Genomic DNA, 14,292 nt, shown 5'->3' with positions numbered 1-14,292 from the left:
AATTTAATTTTGATAATAATTTTTATATATTTAATTTTCAGAGCTTGTTTTTAATCCGAATATAACATATTTATATGTTTTTGGAATCAGCAAATGATGGAGAATAAGATAAACGTAAATTTGGATCGTTTTATAAATTTTTATTTTTTTTTACAATTTTCAGATTTTTAATGACCAAAGTCATTAATTAATTTTTAAGCCACCAAGCTGAAATGTAATACCGAAGTCCGGGCTTCGTCGAAGATTACTTGACCAAAATTTCAACCAATTTGGTTGAAAAATGAGGGCGTGACAGTGCCGCCTCAACTTTCACGAAAAGCCGGATATGACGTCATCAAAGACATTTATCAAAAAAATGAAAAAAACGTTCGGGGATTTCATACCCAAGAACTCTCATGTCAAATTTCATAAAGATCGGTCCAGTAGTTTAGTCTGAATCGCTCTACACACACACACACACACACACACACACAGACACACACACACACACACACGCACATACACCACGACCCTCGTTTCGATTCCCCCTCGATGTTAAAATATTTAGTCAAAACTTGACTAAATATAAAAAGAGCAGACCAAACCCTGACCTCTCCCTTTCCCAAACAAACAACTTTATCTTTCTATCAATTCTTACACCAGATCAGGGCAAAAATATTGTTTCTTTTACTCTCCCCCTCTCCCAAAAAGGATTTTCTGATCGTCAACCTCTATAACTGTACCCCTACTTTATAGACACCCTCCGTTTTAAGTCGTGATTTTCTCAGATCTGTGTAGGTCTCAAAAGGGTGAGTCCATTGTATTTCTTTTGTCCACTCACCAGTTTCTCGGCTTCGATCTGATTGGCTCCCTGGCTGATGAACCCCTGGATGAGGCGGACGAGCGGCGGGATGTTGCCGGGGCGTTCCCAGAGGACGGGGGCCAGGAGATGGGGGAAGAGCGCCATGTAGGTGTCGGGCACCCCGTCTCCGTGAACCTCCATCAGCAGCGACAGGATTTGGAACACGTAGGGGATGAACTCTGCACAAAGGGGGAAAGGAACATTCGTAAGGTTGTTCATGTATACTATTTTTTGTGTTTTTCGGCCTCCTTTTATTTTTAGACAAATGTGCGCATGCTCACACATAAATATACATATACATACACACACACACACACACATTCACAAGCTGCTCTCATCTAATAACATCTAAAGACATTTAAGGTGTCACTAGAATGCTTGTTTACACATGACCGTAGTTAATCGAGTTTAAGCGTTATGTTGCGTTAGACGCGAGCCAACATGTCAGAAGACTGGAATGGCTTTGGGATGTACCTGTGAAGACAGCTCATCTAGACATATTTTTTTCAAATACATAACCTCAATTTAACTTATAGGACTTACTTTACTCAGCAGAGTTAGACTGAGAAAGCGTCCCTTGTTTTAAGTGAGCAAACAAGGTCACCAACTCTAGATTTCTGTCGGTATACTGTTAAGGAGAGAAGTCTCCCCTGCCGGTTGTGTCTCATGTGTCCCTGCCCAGACCCATCAGTTCAATTCTTGCTTAGGGGCAAGCTAGACAAAGATAATTACCGTCTAACAAGGTTTTCCTTCACAGGAACTTTACCAAGTCATCGACAATCTGTTGTCATAATTGTTTTAACCTATTGTAATTTAGAAAAGTACGACAAATTCATCCCCAGGTGTGCGTGACTTACCCTGGACATCTTGCTGCAGAATGTCCGTGAACGGAGCGAACAAGGCCTCCTCAAATGCTTTCACCGACTCTGGGTTGTGCTTTGTGGCTGTGCGTATCGCCACGCACATGGACTCAAACAGGTAGTGGTTAAAGTGAGGCTTGCTGGGATTCTGAAAGAAGAACAAAATCAGAATATTTTAAGGCAAACTCATGTTAATGTCAGCTGCAGAGTTCAAATTAACAGAAATGTCCTGGATTTCTTTCTGCACAGCTTAAAACAGAACTTCAACTATGAGGTATCATACATATTTACCACCACTAGTCACAGGAAGGACTGTTCCATTAAACAAATACAGTGGCACCTCCCTTTTAAGACCCACCCCAATATAAGCCCCCCCATTTTAAGACTTCTTTGTTTTAACTGTACACATATTACTGAAATTCCAAAAGATTCCAGTTTATACTTACCTGAAAACAGTTACATGCATTTGGTTTGCAATGGTTGTATTTGGTTTCAGTTGCATGCATCTCAGATTTTGGAGGTTGTTAAAAGGGGTGGTCACTGTATGACAAACACTTAAGAGATGACCCTCACCTTGCTAACCATCATCAGTTTCTGCGTCAGTCCCTGCAACAACTGTGGGATCATGGGAAGGATGTTCTCCTGCAGCAGTGACATTGTCCTCATCACCGCTGAAACCACAAAGTCAACAGACTAAAAGACTTTCGCCCCACACACAAAAACAGGTCAAGATTCATACAGTACATGTTCACACCTCCTGAATAAAAATGTGTTAGTTTCTTTACCTCCTTGCCAAACTGATTTTACATGATTTTACGCATCAAGAGGTACTATACTCGAAAATTTTTAAGTAAATTTTCATTTCATTAATATACTTACCCGAATCACATAAAGAGCATTGACGCAGTCTGAATAGCTAAGGTCTGAAAAGGCTACCCGTCTTAAAGTTTAAAAGGGAAGCAACCCAACCACAAAAAAGGTAAACACAGCTATGGCAATGACTATATACCCGGGGAGTTACCTTCGGCTGTCAAACCAGATGCTGGGCTAAAAGCCCACAGCAAAGAAAAACCGGAACATTAGCTAACCCTCTGCCCAAAAGGAGAGGAGTAGCCAAAAACCTGAGAGAGGTGTTATTAAGCCACAAAGAATGACTCCTCAAACATACATTGCCAAAGACAATGCCCCCTCAGGAAAATCTGAATGTTACTTCCGAGGCCAACTCAAGCGCAGCTTAAGTTTGGACGAAACACCAGAACGAGTCTGATCGCTAGAGAAAGACAGAGTCAGCCTCGGCGAAAGACAAACCAGGACCAAGTCCAGAAGCTTGTGGCCAAAAGTGAGAAAAGACGGGGAAGCCTGACGACAGGAGACCCCACTCGAACAGAAATCTTCCTATCTCATCTCCTGCTTAAGATGAGAATAAAGGAAGAAAGTCTAAGTCCGAAGCCACAAGAAAAGGGAAAACAACAACCATCACCGCCAACAGGTGGAATGGCTGTTGCACCAGCCGAGGCTAAAAAAGCCTGGATGCCCTAAGGTCAGCCGTTGTTCCAAAACTCAGACGTACCTATGAAGCGTCTGTGAAAGAAACAACCTCTCCGGTAAAACCGGAAGTGCCACTGCAGAAGCCCGTGGCTGAACTACTGTTACACTCACTGAGGACTGAAGCAGTATACCCAAAGAACAGCGCTAGATCAGACCAGAAGAGACCTCAGCGGGTGCTCGAGCTGATGGGCCGAGATCACTGTTAAAAGATCGGACTCAAGCATAAGCAAATATGCACACATAAGATCGATGGGAGTCGCCCGACCTCACCACTCCCACAACTATTGGCTGTGTCCAGAGACCATCCAATGAAAATTGCAAGTAGGAGACCCCCCCGCCATCGCCCAAGCGAAGGGCGGAGGAGGGGGGGGTGTGTGATCGGGGGCACTTCCTTGTGGGGAGAGGCTTGCTGCTATGGCTGTCCTCCTTCCTGCCCAAAAGAGATCTATTTCTCGACAATCGAGAATCAGGCAGAGACTGCCTATTGGCCTCCGGCTTAAAACGTCCCGAGGCCTGAGCATGCCTCCCATGAGGAGGCTAGCTCTGCTTTAACCCTTGTAGAGAGAAGTCAGTGATCTGCTGATCTCTAATCAACTGACTCTACCTTTCTTTTCTGGTAAAAACACCAAAGTTCGAAAAGTAGGTCCCTCTACCCCGAGCAAAGCCCAAGTGTCTCTCCTAGCCTGCTCAGAGAACTGAGAATGCGAGAGAAACGAGTCCCTCCGACACCTGACTGTAAAATGAGGTGAAGGGAGGACAGCCCCTTTTTGCACTTCGTTCGCCCTAGCAGGGCTGACTAACAGAGTGGAGATGTCATCAGAGTCCTGATACACGCTAAGTGTGAAAGGTTCAGTGACCCCGGGAAAGAGCGCGAGAGCGCTCTGACGATCATCTCCGACTGAAAAGAGGCAAATTTCAAAAACTGACGTCCAAAATCCTCTAAGTTCCTGCATTACCAGAAAGGTGTATGCGGAAGAGCAAAGACACCAGCAAGTTCCGACCCAGCTTCAGAGAAGAGAACTTCTTATAACAAGAAGAAACCAAAACCGAAGCCTGTGTAGCCGAAGACAGCCAAGGCTGAGCGTGTTCCGGAACTGACCCGTGAATAACGAGTAGCAGAACCGGAACCCGTGGATACCACTTCAGGTAGGAGATTGACGAGCCAAAAACCTGCGAAAGGTGGTACCCACATTGAAGGTGACTATTGAACCGGAAGTAGGAAAAAAAAAAACTCCTCCTTCGCGGAACGGAAGTCCGACATCGCTGAATGCAACCAAAGAGGAAGCCGATGTACCTCCATATAAAATGTGGAAGTAACCTCCGTCGAGACCTCGCGAGAAACCAAGAGCTTAGACGGAAATCCAGAACATGTCTGATCATTGGCTAAAAACTGTATAACAGAATAGCCAAGAGAACTGACACGGCCGAAGTCACAGTTGCCAGTGGAAAACTACTGAACGGGATGACCGGAAAACCGGAAACCCGTCCACCCGGAAACCGTCCTGTCTCAACCCCTCCCGTAAGAGGGTAAGAAAAAGAGGAGGTAAAATCCGAAGCCACCAGAACTGACTAGACAGTAGACGCAACACCCAACCAGTGAAGAGACTACTTGTCACGGCCGAGGCTGAAAGCCTGAATGCCCGTAGGCCAGACAACGGTCAACTCCAGGAAAGAACACACAGTGTAATTACAAAGGAGGACTTATGCTTCCGGTAAACCGGAAGCGCAGCGCCAGCGGCTACCGCCCCTGTACTGAAAACGCCGATGCCCGCAACGGGACAAAGGAGAGAACAAAACAGTGCCGCCGGCGCTGAAAGGGAAGCCGACCCAACACCAGTATGGTGAAAGGAAGATTGCCCTAACAGCCCATAGGGCGGATGCACATCCTCGCTCACCGACATCCGGAAGGAGTGTCCGTAAGAGGAAAAGCGAATCCGGACTGAGCCGGAAACCCAGCTGACGAAAGCGCACCATGATGCGGAAACGAAGGTTGCGATGACTGGGGCCGGAAGCCCGAACGCCCATAGGCCAGTCAGCGGTCAACTCCAGGGAAGAACACACAGTGTAAATACCAAGGAGGACCTATGCTTCCGGTAAACCGGAAGCGCAGCGCCAGCGGCTACCGCCCGTGCTCTGAAAGCGCCAATGCACGCAACAGGACAAAGAGAGGTCAGAACAGTGCCGCCGGCGCTGAAAGGGAAGCCGACCCAACGCCAGAATGGTGAAAGGAAGACTGCCCTAACAGCCAACTGACTGCGTGTCAGAATAGTCGGGATGACCTTGACCAAAGTCAACTGAACCAGAGGCAAGCTGACGGTCAGGATAAGCCGAAACCGGAAATCCGTCAGACCGAAAACCGTCATGTCCCGTAACCATACCGGAAGGCAGGGACGGGAGCGCTGACGACAAGCTTGAAGCCGCCGGAACAGGAAGGGGTGTCGACCCAACACCATAGTGAAGAGAAGAATGCCCCAACTGGCCATAGTCAGGAAGCTGACTCTCAACCACGGACATCCGAGAAGGAGTACCGGGAAGAGAGAAAGCGGATCCGGTCTAAGCCGGAAACACGGCCGGCGAAGCCACACCTTGATGTAGAAACGCTGGTCGTGATGACTGGGCCCTGTTGCCCGGAGGCCAGTCCACGGTCAACTCCAACCACTGCCGCTGAATGGGAGTGGAAGGAGGACCTTCGCTTCCGGGAAAACCCGGAAGCGCGACTTCCGAAGGAAACCGCCCTTGCTCAGAATCGAACTCACGCTGAATGGGTATTGAACGAAACTGAGCAGGAAAACGGGAGTGACCCGTGCCAGGTGAGCTCCGTATCTACAGACACCATCCGTTGGCTTCACGAGAGCCAGAGGACAAGCTCGACATACCTTGTAAGCTTCCTGCAGAAGCAGAAGCAGTAGTAGAAGTTCCGGTATCACCGGAAGCCGTCGCAACAGGAAAGGAAAAAGACGTCAAAGAGCGGACATCGCTCCCTGCCGGCGGATGTAAAAGGGTTTCCTCGGGAGTAGCACGCTTCAAAACGTCGCGCACTAAGTTGCGAATCTCTGTAACTAAGGAGCTCAACAAAGAAGAAACAAGAGAGGCTTGCCCGTCTAACGAGGACGAGCAAGCCGCCGAAGTGACGCAAGCAGTAGAAATACCGCTCGCGACCACAAAATCCCCGGGGGGAGAAAGGTAACAGACATGACAGTGTTATTCTCTTTGTCCAAAAGGACAACTAGCACAGGTTTAGAACCTTAAGAAGATGATTTAGGCTTAAACTTGCCCTTAACATCGCCCTTGCCACGTCTACTCGCGTTATACGCCATGCCGGCCAAAATGCAAATGGCGGCCAACACAACAACAACAGTTACTGACGAAAATTCACAAGTCCAAAAAGGACGGAAAGTTATCAATAACAAGCCAAAAGTTCTTACGAAAAGCAAGATAAAATGGAAAGAGCTCACCAACTACCAGGTAGAAGATAAGCAGACGGGTAGGTGGTCGGTGGGTGTTATGAAAACTCCAACAACGCACACAGAGCCTTTGGAAACACGACCTCTCGTCAGAACTGAAAGATGTCGAATGAGTATACCACGTGGTGCAGCAGTGGAAGTGACGTCACATACCCAGCAGGGGAGGTAACTCCCCGGGTATATGGTCATTGCCATAGCTGTGTTTACCTTTTTTGTGGTTGGGTTGCTTCCCTTTTAAACTTTAAGACGGGTAGCCTTTTCAGACCTTAGCTATTCAGACTGCGTCAATGCTCTTTATGTGATTCGGAGTAAGAATATGTAATTTAACTCCGATTTTACATGATGCGCAGCAGACTCTCCTAGGTGTTCCAACATATGTGCACAATACTGTCAATACAGATCCAAAGCTTTCAAGAAGACACGCATGCATCATCTCTCGCCCCTCATCATGTTCATATCTTGATACTTTGACGAGACAAGCCTAATGCTGGCGTGTCATAGAAGACAACAAAAGCGGGCTTGTTCGAGTCAAAATATCACACCATATCCTTGGCGAATGACTAATATCTGTCCTCACCATGGACCAAGTGGTCTGAGAGGACGGTAAACTCAAATAGTCATTCATGATGTTGAAAACCGTACAGCTACCTTTCATGATGTATTCATTCTCTGCAGACACCTCTCTGTTCATGGCACCAAACATATTGCCTAGAAGATCTGCTGCGTACGGTTTCACATCCTCCATGGCGAAGCTGTTGAAAATAAAAATAAAAAGATAAATCCAATCAGTATGTTTGGGAGTAAAACAAATTAACTACAAAATTAATTATGCAACTTTACAAAGTTGCTCCACAGCAACAAAAACACAAATACAGTGGTACCCCCCTTTTAAGACCTTCAAACATTTTGCAAAATCAAGTCTTAAAAGGAGGAAGTCTTAAAATAGAGATAAATTTACAGAGGTTATGAACAGAACATCTGGAAAAGCAAGGTCTTCTAAAGGGGGGAGTCTTCTTCTTCTGCGTTCGTGGGCTGAAACTCCCACGTACACTCGTGTTTTTTGCACGAGTGGAATTTTACGTGTATGACCGTTTTTTACCCCGCCATTTAGGCAGCCAGACGCCGTTTTCAGAGGAAGCATGCTGGGTATTTTCGTGTTTCTATAACCCACTGAACTCTGACATGGATTACAGGATCTCTTTCGTGCGCACTTGGTCTTGTACTTGCGTGTACACACGGGGGTGTTTGGACACCGAGGAGTCTGCACACAAAGTTGACTCTGAGAAATAAATCTCTCGCCGAACGTGGGGACGATCTCACGCTGACAGTGGCCAACTGGATACAAATCCAGCGCGCTACCAACTGAGCTACATCCCCGCCCACTGGGGGGAGTCTTAACTTTGGACATCTGAAAAGGGGGGTTCTACTGTATTAAGATAGCCCATGCTCCAACCTTCCCATCAATAAACCAGATTGTCAAAACAAAATATCAGCCAACCCAACTTGCGTTCAGTCATTCTTCACTTTATATCCAGTAAGCTATGAGTACGGAAATTCATTGCAAAGAAAGAGAGATAGCGTTGAGAACACCAAACGACAACGACTTCAGACACAATACAAATTAGAAGATAATAAAATAAATAAAGCCAAATATTTAGACTGATAACAGAAAAACTGTATTAATTGAACATTGAATTTCACTTCTTTAAACCATGTGACTGACTAAAACTCAGTCATATTCAATCACTAAAATGGATCATTACTTTCCAACCAAAAGTGGTCATTACAGACATGTGGTTTGCTATGGAAATGTCAATAACCTAGCAAAAATAAACAGTCGGGAATCTTTCAACGTAGTCTTAGTGGAGAGGTGGACACCAAGACAGGTTCAACTGTAGAACCCTCTTCAAGATCCCCAAGTTTAAGACTCTCCCCCTTTTAAGATGTTATGTTTTCAGATTGTCTGGTCATAACCCCATTTTAAGACTCTCCCCCTTTTAAGACGTTATGTTTTCAGATTGTCTGGTCATAACCCCATTTTAAGACTCCCTCCTTTTTAAGACGTTATGTTTTCAGATTGTCTGGTCATAACCTCATTTTAAGACTCTCCCCCTTTTAAGACGTTATGTTTTCAGATTGTCTGGTCATAACCTCATTTTCAGACTCCCTCCTTTTTAAGACGTTATGTTTTCAGATTGTCTGGTCATAACCTCATTTTAAGACTCTCCCCCTTTTAAGACGTTATGTTTTCAGATTGTCTGGTCATAACCTCATTTTCAGACTCCCTCCTTTTTAAGACGTTATGTTTTCAGATTGTCTGGTCATAACCTCATTTTAAGACTCTCCCCCTTTTAAGACATTATGTTTTCAGATTGTCTGGTCATAACCTCATTTTAAGACTCCCCCTTTTAAGATGTTATGTTTTCAGATTGTCTGGTCATAACCCCATTTTAAGACTCCCTCCTTTTTAAGGCGTTATGTTTTCAGATTGTCTGGTCATAACCTCATTTTAAGACTCTCCCCCTTTTAAGATGTTATGTTTTCAGATTGTCTGGTCATAACCCCATTTTAAGACTCCCTCCTTTTTAAGGCCTGATTTTCTCAGATTTTTGGAGGACGTAAGGAGGTGGAAAAGGTGAAATATATCTTACGCTGCGACGTTAGCGGTGCGGACCATGAAGAGACGCTCAATGGAGTGAGCAGCGTAGGTGTGCACCACGTAACTGTCGGCAGTCAGGTAACGCATCAGGTGGGGAAGGCTGGACACCAGGGCCTCGCGGGGAAGCTGAAACAGTCATTTTATGGGCTATACAAGAAAAACTTGAACATTTAAACAGCAGTTGGAGACACAAAAAAGTCTAATGTTTCAAAATGCTGTAACAAAATTTTTTTTTTTAAATCATGGTGATTTTTGTTTGAGTTAATATTTCACAGAAAATTGTGTAAATACCTGGCACATAAAATAGGGTGTGGAGTGTTTGTGGGTATGCAGTCTGTCTGTATGTTTGTGTCTGTATGTGTGTCCCTATTTTTTTGTTTAAACAGTATTTTATTCGTAAACAGACACATGATAATATAACAACATCATTAAGAAGGAGCACAACAAGTTTAAAACTTATGATAAGTGCTCACATAAACATGCCTGAAATTTCATGGCGGAATATGATCAATGCGACACATTTTTTGAAAAAAGAGAAGAAGAAAAAAGAGAGAAAAAAAAAGGAGAAAAACAAGGAAAACTTAGTTTGAATTATCGAACACAATCTGTGTCAATACCGAAAACGAAAACAAATACAAAACGAGAACGAAAGACACAACAAAATATCAAAAAGTAGATGGGCCCCAAGTAATATATTTAAAAAAAAAAACACCCCCAAAAAATGTCCCTATGTGGTTCTGTGTCTGTGCCCCAATGGGTCCGTTTGAATTTTTGGTTGGTGCGTACATTTCCCTGTAAACGACACCGCGCATAACCTCTTTAAGAAAAGAAAAACATTTATATCATGGCAAATCACTTTAAACACTTCCCAATTTCTGATCACACAGACAAACAGCCATACTTCATAGCTCTCACTCACCTGACTTCGGAAAACCATAAGGTATTTAATGGCGTCTGCTTTAAGAATGGGTAGCTTGTTAACTGCAACAACAATATTAATGATTCAAATCAAAATGAAAAAAATGTTGCTTCATTTCTCCAAGAAAGCTTTCTTATGAATACAAGAAAATGGACCACGACAGTTCGAAAACATTTCAACTTCTCTCACTACAATCTTAAATGACGCTTCTGGACTACTTTTCATTTCCAACAGTGGAGAGAAGCAGCGCCTTGAAGCGCATTCATTCACTTTGATTTACTTGTGGTGCGTTTTCAAGTAAATTGTGTCGTGTGCATCTAGATTTAAGATACAGTGGATTATTTCAAATTCGTAAAATTCACCAGAAACTCTCCCCAAAAAGGGTCATATCAATAGTATCCCTATAAAAGACTCACTTTCAGTGGACTGCAGGTCAGGAAGAACTTGTCCCTGGTAGAAGTCCACAATGTTCACCAGCTCACTGGTCTGTGTCACACCTTGCTGTGTACGTATGAAACAAATGATGCTATGATAAAAACAAATATCAAAATATCATGGGTTCGAATCCGGGCCGGGCTGGACATGGGTCAACTCTATGTGCACACTCATACACAGTATCCAAGTTGAACAGTAGCACGTAACAGACCTCGGTCATTCTGCCATAAGTGCAGGTGGCTGATTACACCTAAACACACACACCACACCCGGGTAGTGCAACTCTTGTTCCTGCTAGCTTTCCACTGGGAGGAAGCAACGCAAATTTCACAGCAATGGGGCAATCTAGTACATGAAAATGAAAAAAAATTCCTCTTTTTCTTTGACTTGCATAGAGGATATTCTTCTTCTGCATTTATAGTTTGAAACTCCCACAATCATTCATGTTTTTGCACAAGTGGATTTTTGTATGATTACCCCCGCCATATAGGCAGCCATAACTCGATTTCGGGGGATGCATGCTTGGTATTTTTATGCTTCTACAACCCACCAAACTCTGACATGAATAAAAGGATCTTTTCCTTTTAGATTTGGTCTTGAGTTTGCATGTAAGCACAAAGGGAGATAAAGCACTAGCAGGTCTGCACATAAGTTGACTTGGGAGATCAGAGAAATCTCCACCCTTAACCCATCAGGCACAGCCAGGATTCAAGCCCATGACCTTCCGCTTGGGAGGCCGTTGTTTTATCCACTAGACCATTGCGTCCGTCATGAAACTGTTAGATCTGGCCTTATACACAGTATAGCTTCTTTGGGAGGTGGAGACAGACTGCTCTGAAGCTGTTACAGTAGACGTCCATGCAAAACTTGCAGGAAAACGAACGATTCAATGTACAGGAAAGCAAAAATACCTTCTGTGTCATTCCCTTGGAGGCCAGCGACGTGACGAGGTAGAGAGCCGAGTCCTTACTTTTCCAGTTACGTTCAGGATCTTTCGCAAACTCCTGAAGAAAAAAAACGATGAACAAAATGAACACATTGCATCATATCTCTGAACCCATTCTTTCTTGTATAAAATCCAGTAATGTCTGCATGGCTCCTAGCCCAAGGGAACTCAGCATGGGTGGGAGCCCAAAATGTTGCCAGGACTGAACATTTTGGAAGGCCGGGGTCCAGGGGCCGCTAAGGCTCCGGCGGGGCGCAGGGGCAGCGCACTTGCTGGGGGGTCTAGGGGGGCAGCGCCCCCCATCCGAAAATTAATTTTAGCACTATAGGGAGGGTTTAGGTGGCCTCTCCTGACTCCAGGCCTGGGAACACCCGTTTTGAACTTGGAGTATTCTCAAGTAAACTTGGTGTATTTTCAGAAACATGAGCGTACCCCACACAACATTTGAACATCCATGATTAAAACATGCTTCACACGCGTCTGTCACACCACACCGTTAATTACGTGTACCTATACATTTAAAGATACTGAACTTGTCAAATCCAGGTGCACGGAGCCCCTAGGGCTTTTAGTCATACCTCAGGCAGCTATCCGTTAGAAAAACTACCAAGTTTCATTGACTTGCACCCAAAGAGTCAAGAACTGCGATTTTTTTACGAATTATTTTCATACTCGGACCCGGCTGGTCTTGGCCTATTTTTGGATCTAAATTTAAATCAGGTAGATCACGACATCATGCACAAAAAGACACGTCACTAGCAAACTATGTCAGACAAAATGGAGGCCGGAATCACTCAGTTGAATCGAACTGCGACCAAACACCACGTAATCACTAGGTTAATTTATGCACTCGCGTGAACAAGAAACTGTCGAGCTTCACAGATATCGTTGTTGGGTAGTTTTGGGTTTGTTTTACTACCATAGGGGGATTTTTGAACTGTAAATGCACTCAGCTGCAACAAAACCGCAAAACGAAGGCTGCCAGCTGCACTGTGCCTTTAAAACAAATGCTTTTTTCAATGTTTACTGACAAAAACTGTTATCATGTGTCACAAACTGGATCAGCTTCGGGATGGGCTTGTAAAGAAAAGTAGCCTAGGAATTTTTCTCATCGTATTGTTTTCCCACTGATCGTATTTTCGACAATCATGCGTACAAAATACGGCGAAATCGTATGGGTTCCCAGGTCTGCTAAATCTTAGAACAAACAAGCTTTTTAGAGATGTATACATAAATCTTGTAAACTTGAAGGTATTTGTAACTGACCAGCTGAAAATGAATTTGAGCAATTCAAGAGGGGCTATTTGAGCCTCTCCTGGCTTCAAAACTGAAAACAGCAAACAAACAAAAATTAAAAAAATAGGGGGAGGGTGGGGATGAATGCACAAAATCAAAAACCTCTATTCTTGAAGATGTTTGGCTGTATCACTCTTGCTGGGGGGTCTACAAAAACAAGTGGTAAACAAATTTCAAGAAGGGTTTTAGAAGCCTCTCCTCACTTAAACAAAAACTTAAAATTGAAGCTGCACAAAATTAACAAATCTAGTAAACTTGAAGGTATTTGTAACTAACCAGCTGAAAATAAATTTTAGCAATTCAAGAGGTGCTATTTCAATTTGAGCCTCTCCTGGCTTTAAAACTGAAAACAGCACACACACATTTTTTTTGGAGGGAGGGGGGGGGGGGTGAATGCTCAAAATCAAAAACCTCTATACTTGAAGGTGTTAGGTTGCATCACTCTTGCTAGGGGGTCTTCAAAAACAAGTGATAAACAAATTTCAAGAAGAGTTTTAGAAGCCTCTCCTTGCTTAAACAAAAACTTAAAACTGGAGCTGCACAAAATTAAAAAATCTTGTAATCTTTAAGGTATTTCATCACCTAGTTTTGTCTTTGATTTAAAAAATGTTTACTGCATTAAAGGAAAACCGCCATGCTAACAAAAAGTTAGGCAAACAGGAAATATCAGTCACCTCCCTTGTATTTCACATTTGTACTTGTAGCTTATGATTTTATCATTGCACCAAATGAGAAACAAGTTTCAAGTCAGTGTGTTTCAATTGAACACCTTCAAAACGGCTAACTGCTCAGGTTAAAAAAGAAGGTTTATACAAAAACAGAAACCCCCGGAGTTATATCCCTTGCTAATGCTATACACAGATGCTGCTTTTCAATTCATCATTTCAGGAGTTTTATTCTAAAATGATTGTTGAATCATGCTTGAATTAAAAGAGAAATATGTTTGAATTAAGTTTGTCTCACTTGCTAACTTTCTTAAGGACTCAATTAATCAGAAGCTAAATACCACTGGTTCATAGATCAGGAATGCAAGTTTTCTCTACCCCACACCACTGAAGGTCTCTGAATACCTGCAAGAAGGGTATACAAATGTGGGTGAACCAAGTTTTCAATTTTAGCATATAAACACTTCATGTCCCTAATAGCCTGTGAGGACGTAAAACTTAAGTAACCAACCGAGTTTTCAAATAGATAGCAACTAAGATGCCACATTCCCCAAAATGACATGATATTGCTGCCCCCTACATGTCACTAAAACCTTATTGAGATCGGTCTGGGACATGGTGAAAGGTGGCTGACCTGGCACAACCACATGGGTCACACA

General features: G+C 43.7%; 1 protein-coding gene across 1 annotated transcript in view; it reads right to left on the bottom strand.

Moving 5' to 3' along the window:
• The window catches only part of LOC138967326 (exportin-2-like), a 64,788-nt gene that overhangs the window by 6,848 nt on the left and 43,648 nt on the right, over window positions 1-14,292 (bottom strand). The window contains exons 13-20 of the mRNA XM_070339859.1: window positions 11,638-11,730; window positions 10,708-10,792; window positions 10,292-10,353; window positions 9,365-9,498; window positions 7,362-7,465; window positions 2,275-2,372; window positions 1,699-1,849; window positions 821-1,020 (exon numbers count right to left, since the gene is read on the bottom strand). Coding sequence (XP_070195960.1) covers window positions 821-1,020; window positions 1,699-1,849; window positions 2,275-2,372; window positions 7,362-7,465; window positions 9,365-9,498; window positions 10,292-10,353; window positions 10,708-10,792; window positions 11,638-11,730 — 927 coding nt within the window. The remainder of the gene's footprint in view (window positions 1-820; window positions 1,021-1,698; window positions 1,850-2,274; window positions 2,373-7,361; window positions 7,466-9,364; window positions 9,499-10,291; window positions 10,354-10,707; window positions 10,793-11,637; window positions 11,731-14,292) is intronic.

Source organism: Littorina saxatilis, linkage group LG5 (assembly GCF_037325665.1).
Source record: "Littorina saxatilis isolate snail1 linkage group LG5, US_GU_Lsax_2.0, whole genome shotgun sequence".
Taxonomy (NCBI): Eukaryota; Metazoa; Mollusca; class Gastropoda; order Littorinimorpha; family Littorinidae; genus Littorina; species Littorina saxatilis.
Note: the sequence above shows the minus strand (reverse complement) of the source record. Positions and strands in the feature narration are given on the sequence as shown.